The following is a 14,127-nucleotide window of genomic DNA, read 5'->3' as shown; positions in this document are numbered from 1 at the left end:
ATCCCCCCCTTTCTCAGCTAGCATTATGGACTAAGCGTATAGGTCAAAACATGTTTCGAACAGCTCTTCCAGCCACGCAAATACACTTGGTGTTAGATACGAATTTCACCACTCTTTCACTTCTATGATATTTCAGTCCGCCGATTCTTCTACCGACCTAACAAAGCAGCTTCGGAGTGGACTATATCAGGCACCTCGTCCCATATACTCCTCTCCGTCGGCTCCCATCCAAGTAGTTTCCTCGCCCTATGCGCCGTCCCCTGCGAATTCCACCCCCAACTCACCGCATCAAAGCCCGCTGGCGACTTAGCCACCTCCTCAACAGACAACTCCTTCACCTCGGGCTTCTCCTTCAAATAACCCTGCTCCAAAACCTCCTTCCCAATGAATTCCGCCAGTTCGCCCCAGATATGCTCGCCATTCTCGCACAAGTAATATCCCTTCCCACCCCACAACTCCTCATCATCAGCCCGCGAAGGATCGATGGCGGCGTTGACAAGCGCATCGAATAACCTGCTCACATCGTACACATGCACGTTATTCCACCTCGCGAGGCCCCGTCCAACGCGCGGGACATACCCCTCAGACAAGATAAACTTGGCAAGTTCGTAAGCCTGTCTGCTCCGCGTCGACCCGGGTCCCCTGCCCTTGCCGTAGATGGTAGGGGGACACACGATGGCCGTCTTGACGCTATCGGCGTGCTCGGTGCCTGTTTTGAGAACGATCTCGTCGACGTTTCGGTGGAAGGCCTCGGGTGGGAGGTTGACGAGCTCGGAGACGCCGTCCCAGTCGTCGAAGACTTTGAGGGATGGATCGCCTTCGGTTTTGTTGACTTCGGAGTCTAGGTATGTTAGGATGCCTGTGCCGCCTGTGTGTAGCCAGTAGCCTGGGCGAGAGGGGGTGTGGCCTTCAATGAGGCCTTTGGCTATGGCTTTGGCTGCGTTGACGTTATCTGAAGCATCGGCTGTGTCTGATACCGGCCGAATTCCCTCTGTTAGCTGCAAGGAGGGGGTGTGTTAGAGTCCAAAAGAGGTAGACCTTACGAACGACAATGTCAGCCCAGGAGGCTTCCTTTTCAATCTTCTCGGAGTCATCGAGGTTTCCTAAAACGATGCGTATGTCGGGGTATTGTGCTAGGACCTTGTCTGCTTTCTCCTGGGAACGGACAAGGGTGGAGTATTCGAAGTCTGGGTGGTTTTTGTGCAGCCAGTAGAGGACGTCGCCTCCGATGTAGCCTGTGACGCCAGTGATGAAGATCTTGGTGGGCATTCTGGAATTCTGGAGGATCAATTCTTACGAAATTAACGTTTGGTGAGATCAATAGCGAGGATCTTGAAAGGATGAGGGGTTCCCTGATGAGACAATCTTGATATTCTGTGCATCTAAACATCATGACTGTTACACGCAAAGTAGCAAATTGGCTGATTCAATTGTCAATTGCAAGATGCTGTATTTCTAATCATGATCACTTATTCTTTCAAGTATTTTTGCTTCAACCAGTATTAAACTATTATGCTCTGCCCTGGATCGGAGCTGGAATAACAGAAGAGTGGATCGACGCTGGCGAACAGACGCAGTGCTGATCAATCTCACAGGCTCACAGCCATGAGGGAGATCAGATCTCCACTTGACGTCACTGAGGAGACAACAATTGAGCGAGTCTCCGCCGCAAGCTGAAGATCACGAGCGCTGGGATTTATGGACCACCAACAAGTTTCCCCAGAGTGTCACGTGGGCAAACTTGGCGGTGTCCTTGCCACTTTCCAGTCCGAAGCAGATTTAGTAATGAATCGCCAATCGATTTGTGTTTCTTTCAATATGCACGTGTAACTTTACTTCGCAGACCGAAGCAAAGAAGCGAGGGTTGAATTTGATCAAGACGTGTGTGATTGCCGTGCCGAGGGATACCAAAACGGTGGATGGGGAGGAGATGACGCTTGTGACGAGGCTGGCTTGGCCTGGGGAAATGGCACCACAGGCAGAAAAATCCTCAGACCTGTGCTTTTTGTCCAGCTCGTTCGTCAACCCCAATTTGGGCGGGCATGTCACTTGGAGCCTGCTCTTGGTCTGTGACTTGCGTGCAGACATGCAGGTGAAGAGACAAAACGACTCACAGGAGCATAATCCTCGACCGACGAGCCCAACCTCACCCCCGTTCCGTGTGTTGAAAAGTACCTAAACTTATGTGTCGCACAGCATGACACTTTAATGACCCGAGATACAGAAGTCCCCCAAGCAGTTGTTGGTCAAGCACGTTGGTCAAGCACGTTGGTCAAGCACCTGGCTCTACGAAGTAAACTACTTCGTCCTTGCTTACGAAGTACGATATGGTGGCTGCAGCAGAGCAGATATTTCTTGAAGGCCAGCCATAGCCTACCATCGCAGCACACAACGAGAAGAACGGTTGTGATGGGCGATGGGAGAAAGAGGCTGATGAGTTTACGAGGGATGACATACACGTACGTATTCACGATGGAATAGGCAACGAACCACTGGCGATGCTAAAGGGTCGCGCTTGCACTTAAAGTGGTCAAGAGACCAATTAGTTATGATTGAGCACCTCGCCGGTCTGGCTGAGTTTACGAAGTTAGCAAGTTGCATGGATTAACGCCGATTTCCAAGGGCGTTAGAGTCCATCACGCACATATACGATGGGGGAACAGGGAATGGCTTGGTGTGGATGGTGTGTGGATGGTGTGTGGATGGTGGATGTGTGTGTCCGTCTCACTTGGCACCTACTAATTTAGAATGGAGTGTCGAACTTCAGGGTCTACACTAGATCCTGGACGTTCTGGAACGGGCATCATTGAAACGATGCGAAGCTAACAGAGCGATTGAGTTTTATCTATTATTTGATCTATCTACTTTGTACACCGAGACGATAAGAACTAATCAAGGGGGCAAGGGGCAACAAAGCTTTGATATCTCGCTCCACAGATTTAAAACGCTCGACTTATCTCTGACTTTGCAGTGACAAAGTATCAAGATATGGCTGGTCCCGGGCTGATGGTGCGACTCCTCTCATGGCTCAAATGGGGAGGTCGTTCATGGAACATTGAACCTTGCTCGGTGCTACTCCGCAATCTTTGACACGGGCTGTTACGCAGTATGCTGTCGGAAACAATATTGGAAATCTGGGCGGCTCCGGGTCCGTGGTTGTTGCGAGATTGCCTTTCTTGGTGACCGGTGGGAGTAGCGGTACCTCGAGTACTTGGCACTCTGCACTCTCCTCCTTACTTTAAGTGCAAGTAGAGTTTGTACGTCGTACATCCTACTTCGCCTAAACTACTGCAAGCAACAATTGTATCTCTGGGCACGATAGTACCAGATCTGTGTTATTACGTGAGTAAGTAAGAGTCCAAGAATACGAAGTACAATTGTTATGTTCAACTATATTGGTTCCTATAGTAGGTCAGCCTAGCTATATCACGGGTTCAAGGAACATTGAACATAAAGGCTTAATTCGACTAGATATTGTCCAGCCGCCCTACCAGCAGGTAAACGGTCAACCAGCCGCCCCGTTGGGATGTGGAAGATTCATGCGTCGGAGTCCAGCGAGACTGGGCGACTGGACTCAGAGCATTTGTTCGATTAGTTTATCTCTCATCCCCCCTGACACCTCCGGCCTTTTTCTTCTTAGGGAGTAACCAAACCGACGAATTCAACCCACCCTCCATTGCCTCCAAACCGATCTGGGCTCTAGACTGGATCCATCTTTCGGACCTGCCTATCTCGGGATGGAGCTGCAAGGTCGCACCCAACCAAACGTTTCCCAGTCCCCGCCAACATTACCAGTTTAACCTGCCCATCATGGAGACCCGGTTCTCTATCCTCCCTTATGCCACTTCTCGCTAGCCTTTGATCCTCTTTCATCCTATGGTTGCATTCGCCGCTTTCCCTGACCACTCTGTTTCCGAGTGCTAATTAGCGACTTGCTGGTGCTGCCAAGTACGTTACTTCGTAGTAATACGACCACTTCTTGCCTCCGCCGACATGGTTCAAGGTTCCCCATATTACGCTTGCTTGGATGTGTGACCTTTGCCCCGTACTTTTCACGTCTGGCAGTGCATTTTGTGAACGTCGTCGCGTGCCTGTGTGTGAGTCGTCTGAGTACCCCAGCATCAACGATGGCTGGGCCGATAACATATTATCCACACTTTTACAAGTAAAGCCGCGATGCAACCTGGAGGGGGGTCTAACCGAACCGAGTTGGATCAAGCTATCTCGCTCTCTCTCGTGCTCTCTGTCGACTTTGTATCTCTTTCTCTCTCTCCATGTCTGTTCTCCAAGTCTAGCCCGTTTTTCAACCAAATCTCTTCAAGGGATGTTCTTGCGCACGATTGAGCTATCAAGTCTTGTCCTTGACCACGGACCTCTTCGCCTGGCACGACTCGGCAAGTAATCTGCAATTTCCCCATGATCCTACACTACGAAGTACGTCGTCCTGCTTCATACGAAGTACAAGTAATCCAAGTCAGCCCAACCATCGTCTCTCCACCCGTCACTCTCATTTTTCCTCATCATCCCGTCCCCGGTCAGCCCTCTCCTCCCCAAGCCGATTATCCTGCAGAGAGAAGTCAGCATTAAGGCTGTGCCCTGGCATCGAATCCTCGCCGCACCTGCAAAGCAAGTCACCGCCACTCGCTATCATCACCAACCAGATTTCGAAAGTGCATGCAATCTGGTCCTGGATGTGATTGCTCGCGGGCGTCCAGCTTAAACACTATACATTGATACAAAAGCCCACTTTTCGATCTCCCAAGGCTATTTTTTTTTTTTTTTTTTAAACCTTCAGGATATTCGGATTCGGATGAAACTAGGCTTTTTTAATAATTTTTTTTCAAAGTCATCCTCCCATTTTTGAAGCCTCGATCTTGAACCTTCTCTCCCCGAGAAATCTAGCGAACGATTGGGTTTTCGTCTGGAACCTTGAAATTCACCATCCACTCCGGGAATGATAAGAAACCCTAAATTCTCAAGAGTCTGCGGCCCCATCCATCGATTCCAGCTAGTCCCGAAAACAGTACGAGCTTTCTCCGCCCTCCGACTGGTTCCCTTGGTTCCCTTGGCTCCCCCGCGATAGCATAGCCTGGTCGGTGTCATTGATTGTACCAAATCCAGTCGCCACTCACACGACCGCTCGCCCTGCACGAACTGGGATCTCGAGGCCAGCCAGCCCTCTGGTTCGATTTTGTGATCTCAGCTGCACTAATATCAGAAGGGCTAGTTCGCCAGGCCATCTTTGTTCCGTTTTCCGCCTCTTCCCTCTGATACGAACCATTGAGAGATTTCCCTAAAATCCTCGTCCTTCTTTGCTCTTCTTTTTCTCTCCGTTTAATGCGACGCACTCCCGATCATCCCGGCATTTTTTGCACTCTCCTGTGCGGACTCGAGCTCTCATCCATCAACACGATCTGTTCTCGTGCGTCGTCGTCATGGCGAGTTGACGTATGGGCAGCGACGATGCGATATCTCATCCCGCGCCATTTTCACTTGACCTCGAAAATCTACGAGCGCATAGCTCACTCCAACGGCGAACTGATCGGGCTTCGTGCCGACCTACCGCCGTCTATCCAAACGACGTCAAGTCGTTGTTAGACCTGCTGCTTTTCACCTTACCTTCAACCATCACTACCGACACTACGACAGGCATTGAAACATGTCTTTATACTCCAGTCCACCGCCCCTGCGTAGCGCCGACGATGACAAGCCCACACTCCTGGTCTGCTGGTGGATCACCATCTTCTGCGCCGTTATGATCATCATCCGTGTCCTTGGTCGGTTCATCCGCACAGAGAAGCTCTTCCGGGAAGACAAGGTTGCCGCCCTGGCTCTTATTCCCATCTTCCTGCGCATGGGATGCGTGCACTTCATCCTCGTACACGGCACCAACAATGCCGACTTTAGTGGCGTTGATCTCACCGATGAGCAGATCAGGAAGAAGTCGATTGCGAGTGGGCTTGTCCTCGCGGCTCGCGTGCTCTACGCTGCGACGTATGTGTAGATTTTTTTTTTCCCCTTCTAATCCCCCCTCATTATTTCCTCTCTTTTTGCCGTCTTTATTCTTCTCCATTTCCCCCCTGCATTTTGGTTTTTTACCCCAGACTTTGGATTCAAAGTTTGAAAGTGCACCACGACCACGTTGTTAGTGGGAGTTACGTCAAGCTTGCCAAGTCCCCTAGACTTTTTTGACAAAGACCCTTAGTTTGGAACCACGCGCAAGACTAACTTTTGGGCCACTTCCTCGTGGCTTTTCCCAGGTTATGGATCTTCAAAATCGCCGTTGTCGAATTCTTCAAGCGCCTCACAGACGTTACCTGGGAGCGCTCCTACCGCATCGCCCTAAACTACATCTGGGGCGCCATCATCCTGACTTTCGTAGCCGTCGTCATCAGCGACCTCGCCGAATGCCAGCCCTTCCACCACTACTGGCAGGTCCTTCCCGACCCGGGCCCCCAATGCCGTCAAGGGTTCGCCCAGCTCCTTACTTTCGCCACGTGCAACGTCCTCACCGACATCCTCCTCGTCGTCTTCCCCGTCCCCATCATCCTGCGCAGCGCGATGCCGCTCAAGCGCAAGATCCAGCTCGTTCTCCTCTTCTCCCTTAACCTCTCCGTCGTCGTCACCACCCTCTACCGAGTGCCCCACATCATCTGGAAGGACGGTAGTCAGCAATACCGCTCGCTCCTCGCCTCTGTTGAACTCCTTTTTGCCGCGGCGGCGGCGAATACCCTCGTCCTCGGCTCCTTCGTGAGAGACCGAGGCATCAAGAAGCAGAAATTCCGCTACGACTCCGAGGACGTAGAATCCTCCGAGTACGGCCGTCGTCGGTCCTCCGAACGATCCAGCCACCTCCGCCGGCCCACCATCCACCGCCATTGGGGTAGTGACGAGGATCTCGTCCGCGACCTGGGCATCGGCGTGAAGCCCGAGCTGCGCGAAATCCCAGAGCTCTCGCCCGGAAACGAACCCGACTTCACCGCGCCCTTCTCCCCCGCGCCCATGACTAGGCGTCTTTCTGAGCACTTGGACATGGACGACTGGCACTTCCCGCCTTCGGATGCCCGTGCCCCGAGCAAGGACGAGCGGAGCGAAGACTCCCTCATCCACTCGGATCCGCCCGCGTCACCGCCGCCCGCCAAGTTGTCTTCCAACAGCCAGCGCCGAGGCTCCGCGACTAAGAAACCGCTCGCGTTCTTCGACGTCGGCGGTCTATTAGACGACGAGCCGCCCCTCGGCAGCGGAGCCAACCCCGCGCGCGACCGCCGCGATAGCGGCAGTCCCACGGCGCCCGGGAGGTTAAATTCCCGCCAGGGGCTCTTACCCCAGCAGTCCACCACTACCAGCGGCGTGAGGCGCGGATCGGCCGCGCTGCTTCAGGACTTGGGGGGCTTTTTCTCCTTTCCTTCGCCGTCGAGTTCTTCGAGGAATTTGACTGTTTCTTCGAACGCGAGAAGAAATCGGTCGGTTGGCGGGTCGGAGATGGTTGCGCCGGATGAGACGCCTGAATTACAGGATATCGGCGGCCTGGCGAGATGATATTATGCTTCCTCGCTACCTTACCTTTTTTTTCCTTTTTTTTTTTGGTTTATTCTTCTGATGGGACGGGCTCGGGGCTTTTCGCTGGGATGAATTAATGACGGCAATGGATGAAATGCGATGATTAATGACTTGGACTCGCAGAGAACTAGTCGCGAGGGGTGACGGGCTTGTGTCTCTTATATATATATCTGGCGTTTTAGGGGTGGCTTCGCGAGCGGCCTGGATTTTTGTATCTTTGTTTTTTTTTTGGGGGGGGGGGGGGGGATCCAGGTGGTCTAGGTCTGGTTCTTGTCTTCGGGAGTGAAGGTTTGGAGAGAGATATACCATATACCCGGCTATGAAGCCATTTATTTCACATCATTGAATGCAGAGGTCTTACTTTCTTGTGATTAAATGTTAGGGAATATTGCTACCCATTGAGATTAACGCGATCTGTTCTTCTGGAGCAAGATGTTGGCCATCTGGCCGGCCGATTTGTGACTTGAGATCTCCAGGATGAGAAGGTCGACAAGAACTGGATGTTTGTCGTTATTCTTTGATTGCATTCAGAACCTCGTAAACGACAACTATGGAACAAGATAACAAGCCTAATGCCACCCTGAACTCCGTACTTCCATTTCGATTTTTAAAAACGCAGGATCCCCGTTCGAGAAAATGAAATGGCTATGTCAGACCACTTGATCAACGGCAATGCGTATAAAAGGAAAAAAGAAAAACAAAAACCAAACCCCAACAACCCACAAACCCACTCTCCTCCATACCTCCAAACCTCCTTATACACACAGCCTATACGAGGCATACCGCCCCGCCGTCTCCGAGTTCCTAATAATCTTCACAACCTGACCCCTCCTCAAACCCAAATACCTCGCCACCGGATCCTTCTGCAAAATCCTCGGTAGCTGCGTCTCCTTGAGCCTATAGCGCTTCAACAAAGCCACCTTCTCCTCCTTAGAGAGAAGCACGTGGCGCGGCACGAGCTCGTGGTGCGTGATGTTGACGAGCAGGTCCTCCTCGATGAAGCACTCGAGCTGGGCGTAGCTCTCGGCGACGGCGATAAACTTGCGCGCCGCGGGGGTCAGCGGGACGCGCGTGATGAGGATCCCGACGCGGGCGTGCTGGCCCACGACGGTCTGGATGAAGTCTTTGACTTGGGACACGCCCATGTTGTCGGAGGAGATGAATTGCACGAAGATGGTGCCGCAGTCGGGTTCGGGGTTGGGGTTTTCGGGGGTAGCGGGGGGTGTGAATTTGCGGATCATGGTGTCGCTGGGACGGGCGGAGAATTGGAGCAGTTGGCGACTATATGAGGTAGGCTTGTCGTTAGTATTCGGAGCGGATCTTTTCATCGCGCGAGTTTGTTTTTCTGCGGGAAAAGAAGCGACACATACACAATCTGACCGCTCTGGTCGACAAACTTGTTGCGGAACTGGTTCAAGGAAATCTTGACCTCATCCTCTGCGAGCTCGTATTCCTATCAGTTCGCAAATTCGGTCCTGTTAGCATAGCTCGTGACTATTTCCCCGTTTTCCTGAAGTCCCTCAGAGGCCCTAAAAAGCGACTCGGGAGGCATCATACCCGATCCGACACCATCTCCATAACGGTTCTGTACACCCGCCACATGCGAGTAATCTCCTTATCGGAGGCCCGCGGGAGCTGAGGGTCGTCGGACATGATGAAAAAGAAAAAAAAAAGAAAAAAGGGTTTCGCGCGAAGAGGGATTAAAAATCGCGTTATTGGTGATGCAGAATTGGATGAAGCGGAGAGGGAGGGCCGTTGCGGAGGGGTTTGTGAGGTTGGTCCCAGCTTGGGAGGTTTGGATTTTCTAGAATCTTGTCGATAAGCGACCGCCTCTTCCACGAAAAAAAAAAATTCTTGGGACTTCGCTCAGCCTTGCAGGTCCGTGCATCGAACAGATTCGATTTGCAGGGATTGAGACTGGTGGGGGGGACTTGACGGAATTTGCCAGCTGTTGCTGTTCGTGGCTCTCGAAGGTAAGGTCACGTGGCCTACATTCACAATCCGAACTTGAACGATCCGCACGGAAACTGCCTTTTTGTATCTTATTCTTGCCCCACCACGAAATATTTTGAGATTCCAATTTGACACATCGATCAATATGTCTAGTTTCTACCAGAGACAAGTGCCATGACTCAATTGGCTAGCACTGGTAGAGTCTTGCATCTTGATGGGCTAACCGAGTAAAAAAATGTGTTGAAGCAAGATGAATGACTGCAGAGTGGACTCACTCGTTGACCTGGGGCAGATTTGCTGGTTGACCGACTCTTGACTGAGGTCACGCTCCATGACTTGCTCCATAGAACGTTACCCTAGTGTAGTTGGCAGCTCAATAGTTTCGTTTAGCAGCCTTCGAGAGGTCCAGCGCAACAAGCCTAGTTTAAAGTCTGGAGCAGACCAGGAACTTTGGGGGCATTTTGGAACTTGCCTAGGTTCAGTCCAAACTTTAGGGGGGTATTGATTGCTGTGATGTTTGACTGGCACCCCTTTCCAGGGTTCTTCTCACTGGATTGTTCATTATGCAGTTTGTACCTTTGACCCCAACATGTGGCACTAAATCTCAAGAAATATTTTTTTTTTTTTCCCCCCTCAGATCCCAATATCCATGTGCTTGCTGGAGGAAGGACACTTTAGAACCACCTCCAGTCAGCTCCTTCCATTTCTCTAAGTTGTGCAGTCTTTAGCTAGCTGCAGTACTTTGGTACAAGCAAGTAAATACAACAAATCGATTCTTCTCAACCATAAAAAGTAGCCAGCTGCAGTCCTCTCCCTCTTTTTTTTTTTTAGTCACCCCCTAAACTGTACTCTAGTCTCGTGGGGATGTTCCCTATACTTTTCAATTGATCCTTGCCTCTCTGCGGCAATAAGGACACAACCACCTCTAATACACCTGCTGCACAAGTAGCCAAACTTCACCCACTACACATCTCCCCGACTAGCCATTCCCTCTGTTACGTCGGTCCATTGAACCTGGCTTTTGCAGGTTCAATTTCTTCTATATACACCCCAAATCCTATATATCATCCTCTCCCATAATCTCTATCCTCACTCACATCTACCATGGCTGCTGATGCACCTACTAAGGCCAACGGGGATTCTACCCCTGCGGCTGCAGTTGAGAAGACTGCGAAGCCTACCAAGCCCGATGAGGAGGCGTTCAAGAAGAGTCTTGAGGCTGCCGAGAAGGAGCACAAGGCCGTAATGGCCAAATATGTATGTCGACGCCTTTGCACCACCTACATAGAGCAACCTGTTTGTGGACCATCCCCCAAAGCTAATCCCTGCTTCCTCTAGAATGCGATCAAGGAAAAGATCGAGCTCGCCCAGCCGAACAAGAACAAGGACCAGCCCACCCCCACCCAGAAGCGCCGCCAGGAGCTCATCGCCCAGCTCAACGAGATCCGCCAGAAGCAAGCCGGCTTCAAGAACGCCCGCGCTTCCAAGATGGATCAGATCAAGCGCCTCGACGAGCAGCTCCGTAGCCGGATCGCCGAGCAAAAGACCGCCCGCGGCCGCGTGCCCTACAAGAGCCTCGAGGACCTCGACCGCCAGATCGCCGAGACCGAGCGCAAGGTCGACTCGGGAACCCTCAAGATCGTCGACGAAAAGAAGGCTCTCAACGACGTCTCCGCCATGAAGAAGATGCGCAAGAGCTTCGTCCAGTTCGACGACGCCCAGAAGCAAATCGACCAGCTCAAGGCCAAGATAAAGGAGATCAAGGACTCGCAGGAGGACCCCGAGCAGAAGGCGCTCAGCGAATCCTACAACAAGCTGCAGAAGGAGCTCGACGAGATCAAGGCCCAGGCCGACGAGGCGTACAAGAGCCTCGGCTCCCTCCGCGACGAGAGGACCAAGCTCCAGGCTGAGCAGCAGGAGAAGTTCCAGGCCGTTCGCAAGATCAAGGACGACTACTACTCCCAGAAGCGTGCGTTCTCCCAATACGAGAAGGAGGCCCGCGAGAAGGCCAGGGAGAGGCAACGTGCCGAGCGTGAGCGCATCATCAAGGAGCGTAAGAAGGCCGACGCCGAGCGCCTTCTGCAGGAGGCCAGCGACCCAGCTTTCCTCGAGGAGATCCGCCGCGCCAACAGCCTGCTCAGGTTCCTCGATCCCACCACCGCGCCCGCCGAGAAGGCTCCTCTTCTCGCCGACAGCGGTCTCGCGGCCCAGGCTCAGCGCAAGGTCGATGACTCCGGCCTCAAGGGCATGAGGCTCGTGAGGAAGGAGGATCGCGAGGACGACTACCTCCCTGCCGTGAAGAAGGGTAAGAAGGGAAAGAAGGGTGGCGCTCACGACTCTGCTAGCAAGAACTTCAACTGCCCTCCCTCCGTCGTTGAGGACTGCGCGTACCTTGGTGTCGACCCCCCCATGGGCGCCGCCGATGTCCCCGGTGTCATTGAGAAGGTCCAGGCCAAGCTCGCAGAGTGGAAGGCTAACCAGGCAGCTCAGACCCAAAAGGTAACGTCCCCCTATATCCTCGTTAACGAATAAACCATATCTACTAGAAACTCGAGTTGCTAACGTGTTGCTTCTACCACAGAACATCGACAAGGCGAAGAAGGAGATCGCCCGTCTCGAGGCCGAGGAATCCGCCCAGTCCAACGGCAGCGACGCCAAGGTCGAGAACCTCGCCTCCACCCTTGAGGCGACTACTGTTAAGGAGTAGATTAATCCACTCCTCTCTTCATTACCGCGGATATATATATATACCTGACCTAGGCTTGAATTGAAGCCGCATTCTTGTTGTCGAGTACTTGAGGAAGTATTATACGTTCTCCACTACTCGCATCAGAAAATGTCACCTTTTTTTTTCCTTATAAAAAAAGTTGTGTACGTAGGGAAGGGGGTGGGGATGAGTTGTTTCATTGCACTGGGGTTTTGGCTGTTCATCAACTGTCATATATACGGATACTGGATTCCAAAAGAAAAAAAAAGAAGAAACGTGACTATTTGACAATTATCAAGTCCCTCTTGTTCTTGATATCACGACCTTTTCGCTTTTCGCTTTTTGCTTAGTTCATGTTGTATTCGTAGGTACTGTCACGTACGTCCCAACGCGCGGAAAACGTCCCCGTCATACCGCCCTCTTGAGACCCTCGAAATTGCGCCATCTGAAAACGGCCATGCGCAAGAACGGGACCTCCCGACGCGGCCATTTTTTTTCTCCTGCAAGCCAAGCATTCACTCTTCTCTACTACTACCTATATTCTATCAAACTACCTCTTTGGACTTTCCAGTCTAGACCCCGCCGCCCGCATGCGGGGGAGGGGGAACCCTCGAAAGGCGAACGGGAAGTGGACCAGCGGGAAGGACGGAAAGGGAGATGTTAGTTGCAGTTGGGCATTCATTAGGTACATGTGCGTTCGTGGGCATGATTTTCCTGCTCTGCACGCGGGTTGTTTAAGCCATTTAGAGGCGTTAGAGGATTCCTGCCAGATGGCTGTCGGTAATGGACACATATCATGGCAAACTTGAAGTGGGGTTTTCTTTTTCCCTCTGTTCTTACCTTCGATACAAGGCTCGCCCGGGAATCGTCTTCAGATATGTACGGATCACGAGTCGCAGGTTAGGAACTTGGAAAGAGACGTGGGGTTTTATTGGCGTTTTTGTAGATCTAGGAGATGATTCGGCAAGACTCAAACTGACTGAGTGAGGGCTATTTTGTTATTCATCACAAAAAAGAAGCTGCCAACATGTGAAGATTCCAATGTTACATGTATCCATCGACAGATAGTCAACATACCGTTCCAGGTATAGCTAGATGACCGCAAGACAGAATAGGGGAAGCGAGCCAAGAATGGGAGAGGGGAAGCGCAGCTGTGTGTTTGGGTTATGCTTCGAGCTACGCCTAATGCTCCAATGTGATCAATAAAAAAAAAAGACAAAAAGAAATGTTCAGTATTTGTGAGTCTCCCTTCGCGGTCCCAACCTGGCCGGCTTTTTTATCTATACACCCAATGCTCAAACAATTTGGTTAGTTTTAAAGGAAATATGAAGGATTCCCTTCCCCACAATCGATATCATGGAGTCAGGAGGGTATGTAGGTGATCCTCGGGTATATCTGCCACCGCCGATATCCTGTTGTTTTTTGTGATTTTCGATTTTCGATTTTCCCCAATAAGCCCCGCCCTTTCAGGTTTGGCCACTGTAATGTCCCGTCGCGAACAGGCCGTGATCCGCGCCGAGGTAAGAAACAGGAGAAGTAGAAGAGAAACTCGTCAGAGGGTGGAGTTTCGCGAATCGCGGGTTAAGTCAAGGTAAAGAAAGCTCCCAAGAACGTCCTAAGAATGCCCCGCTAGAATTGAGAAGGAAAAAAAAAAAAATACCCGGAAACAAAAATCCCAAGAAATGCCGACACCGCTTAAATCCTCAGCGGGTCGTAAGCGGACGAATAACTCCTAAAAAGCTCGTTCATCATGATGCCGGAAGTCGTAACGTCGTGAGGGTAGTCCAGGTCGAATCATTCGAAAAATAAAGAAGAAAGAAGAAGAGAAGAAGTAGACGAAGGAGGCAGACACACATCCAGTACAAAAGAAGTCCCAGAGAGAGCGAGCTGAATAGATCGAGGCCGGA

The 14,127-nt window shown here is 51.6% G+C and overlaps 4 protein-coding genes across 4 annotated transcripts; 2 read left to right on the top strand and 2 right to left on the bottom strand.

The window, feature by feature from the left end:
* Positions 1–149: 149 nt before the first annotated feature.
* Positions 150–1,269, bottom strand: SAPIO_CDS7168 (Nucleoside-diphosphate-sugar epimerase; the record flags this gene model as incomplete). Its single annotated transcript, XM_016789077.1, has 2 exons — positions 150–970; positions 1,044–1,269. 2 exons carry the CDS (start codon positions 1,267–1,269, stop codon positions 150–152), a joined length of 1,047 nt encoding a protein of 348 aa, XP_016640904.1.
* A 4,390-nt stretch (positions 1,270–5,659) lies between these two features.
* SAPIO_CDS7167 (uncharacterized protein) lies at positions 5,660–7,539 on the top strand (the record flags this gene model as incomplete). The annotated part of the gene is made up of 2 exons (XM_016789076.1): positions 5,660–5,994; positions 6,261–7,539. The coding sequence occupies 2 exons, from the start codon at positions 5,660–5,662 to the stop codon at positions 7,537–7,539; spliced, it is 1,614 nt and encodes a 537-aa protein (XP_016640903.1).
* A 776-nt stretch (positions 7,540–8,315) lies between these two features.
* SAPIO_CDS7166 (uncharacterized protein) lies at positions 8,316–9,213 on the bottom strand (the record flags this gene model as incomplete). The annotated part of the gene is made up of 3 exons (XM_016789075.1): positions 8,316–8,841; positions 8,931–9,013; positions 9,118–9,213. 3 exons carry the CDS (start codon positions 9,211–9,213, stop codon positions 8,316–8,318), a joined length of 705 nt encoding a protein of 234 aa, XP_016640902.1.
* A 1,404-nt stretch (positions 9,214–10,617) lies between these two features.
* On the top strand, positions 10,618–12,220 carry SAPIO_CDS7165 (Nuclear segregation protein; the record flags this gene model as incomplete). The annotated part of the gene is made up of 3 exons (XM_016789074.1): positions 10,618–10,770; positions 10,852–12,012; positions 12,095–12,220. 3 exons carry the CDS (start codon positions 10,618–10,620, stop codon positions 12,218–12,220), a joined length of 1,440 nt encoding a protein of 479 aa, XP_016640901.1.
* Between the last annotated feature and the right edge of the window lie 1,907 nt (positions 12,221–14,127).

This window comes from Scedosporium apiospermum, assembly GCF_000732125.1.
Source record: "Scedosporium apiospermum strain IHEM 14462 chromosome Unknown SEQ_SAPIO_0110, whole genome shotgun sequence".
Classification (NCBI taxonomy): domain Eukaryota; kingdom Fungi; phylum Ascomycota; class Sordariomycetes; order Microascales; family Microascaceae; genus Scedosporium; species Scedosporium apiospermum.
Note: the sequence above shows the minus strand (reverse complement) of the source record. Positions and strands in the feature narration are given on the sequence as shown.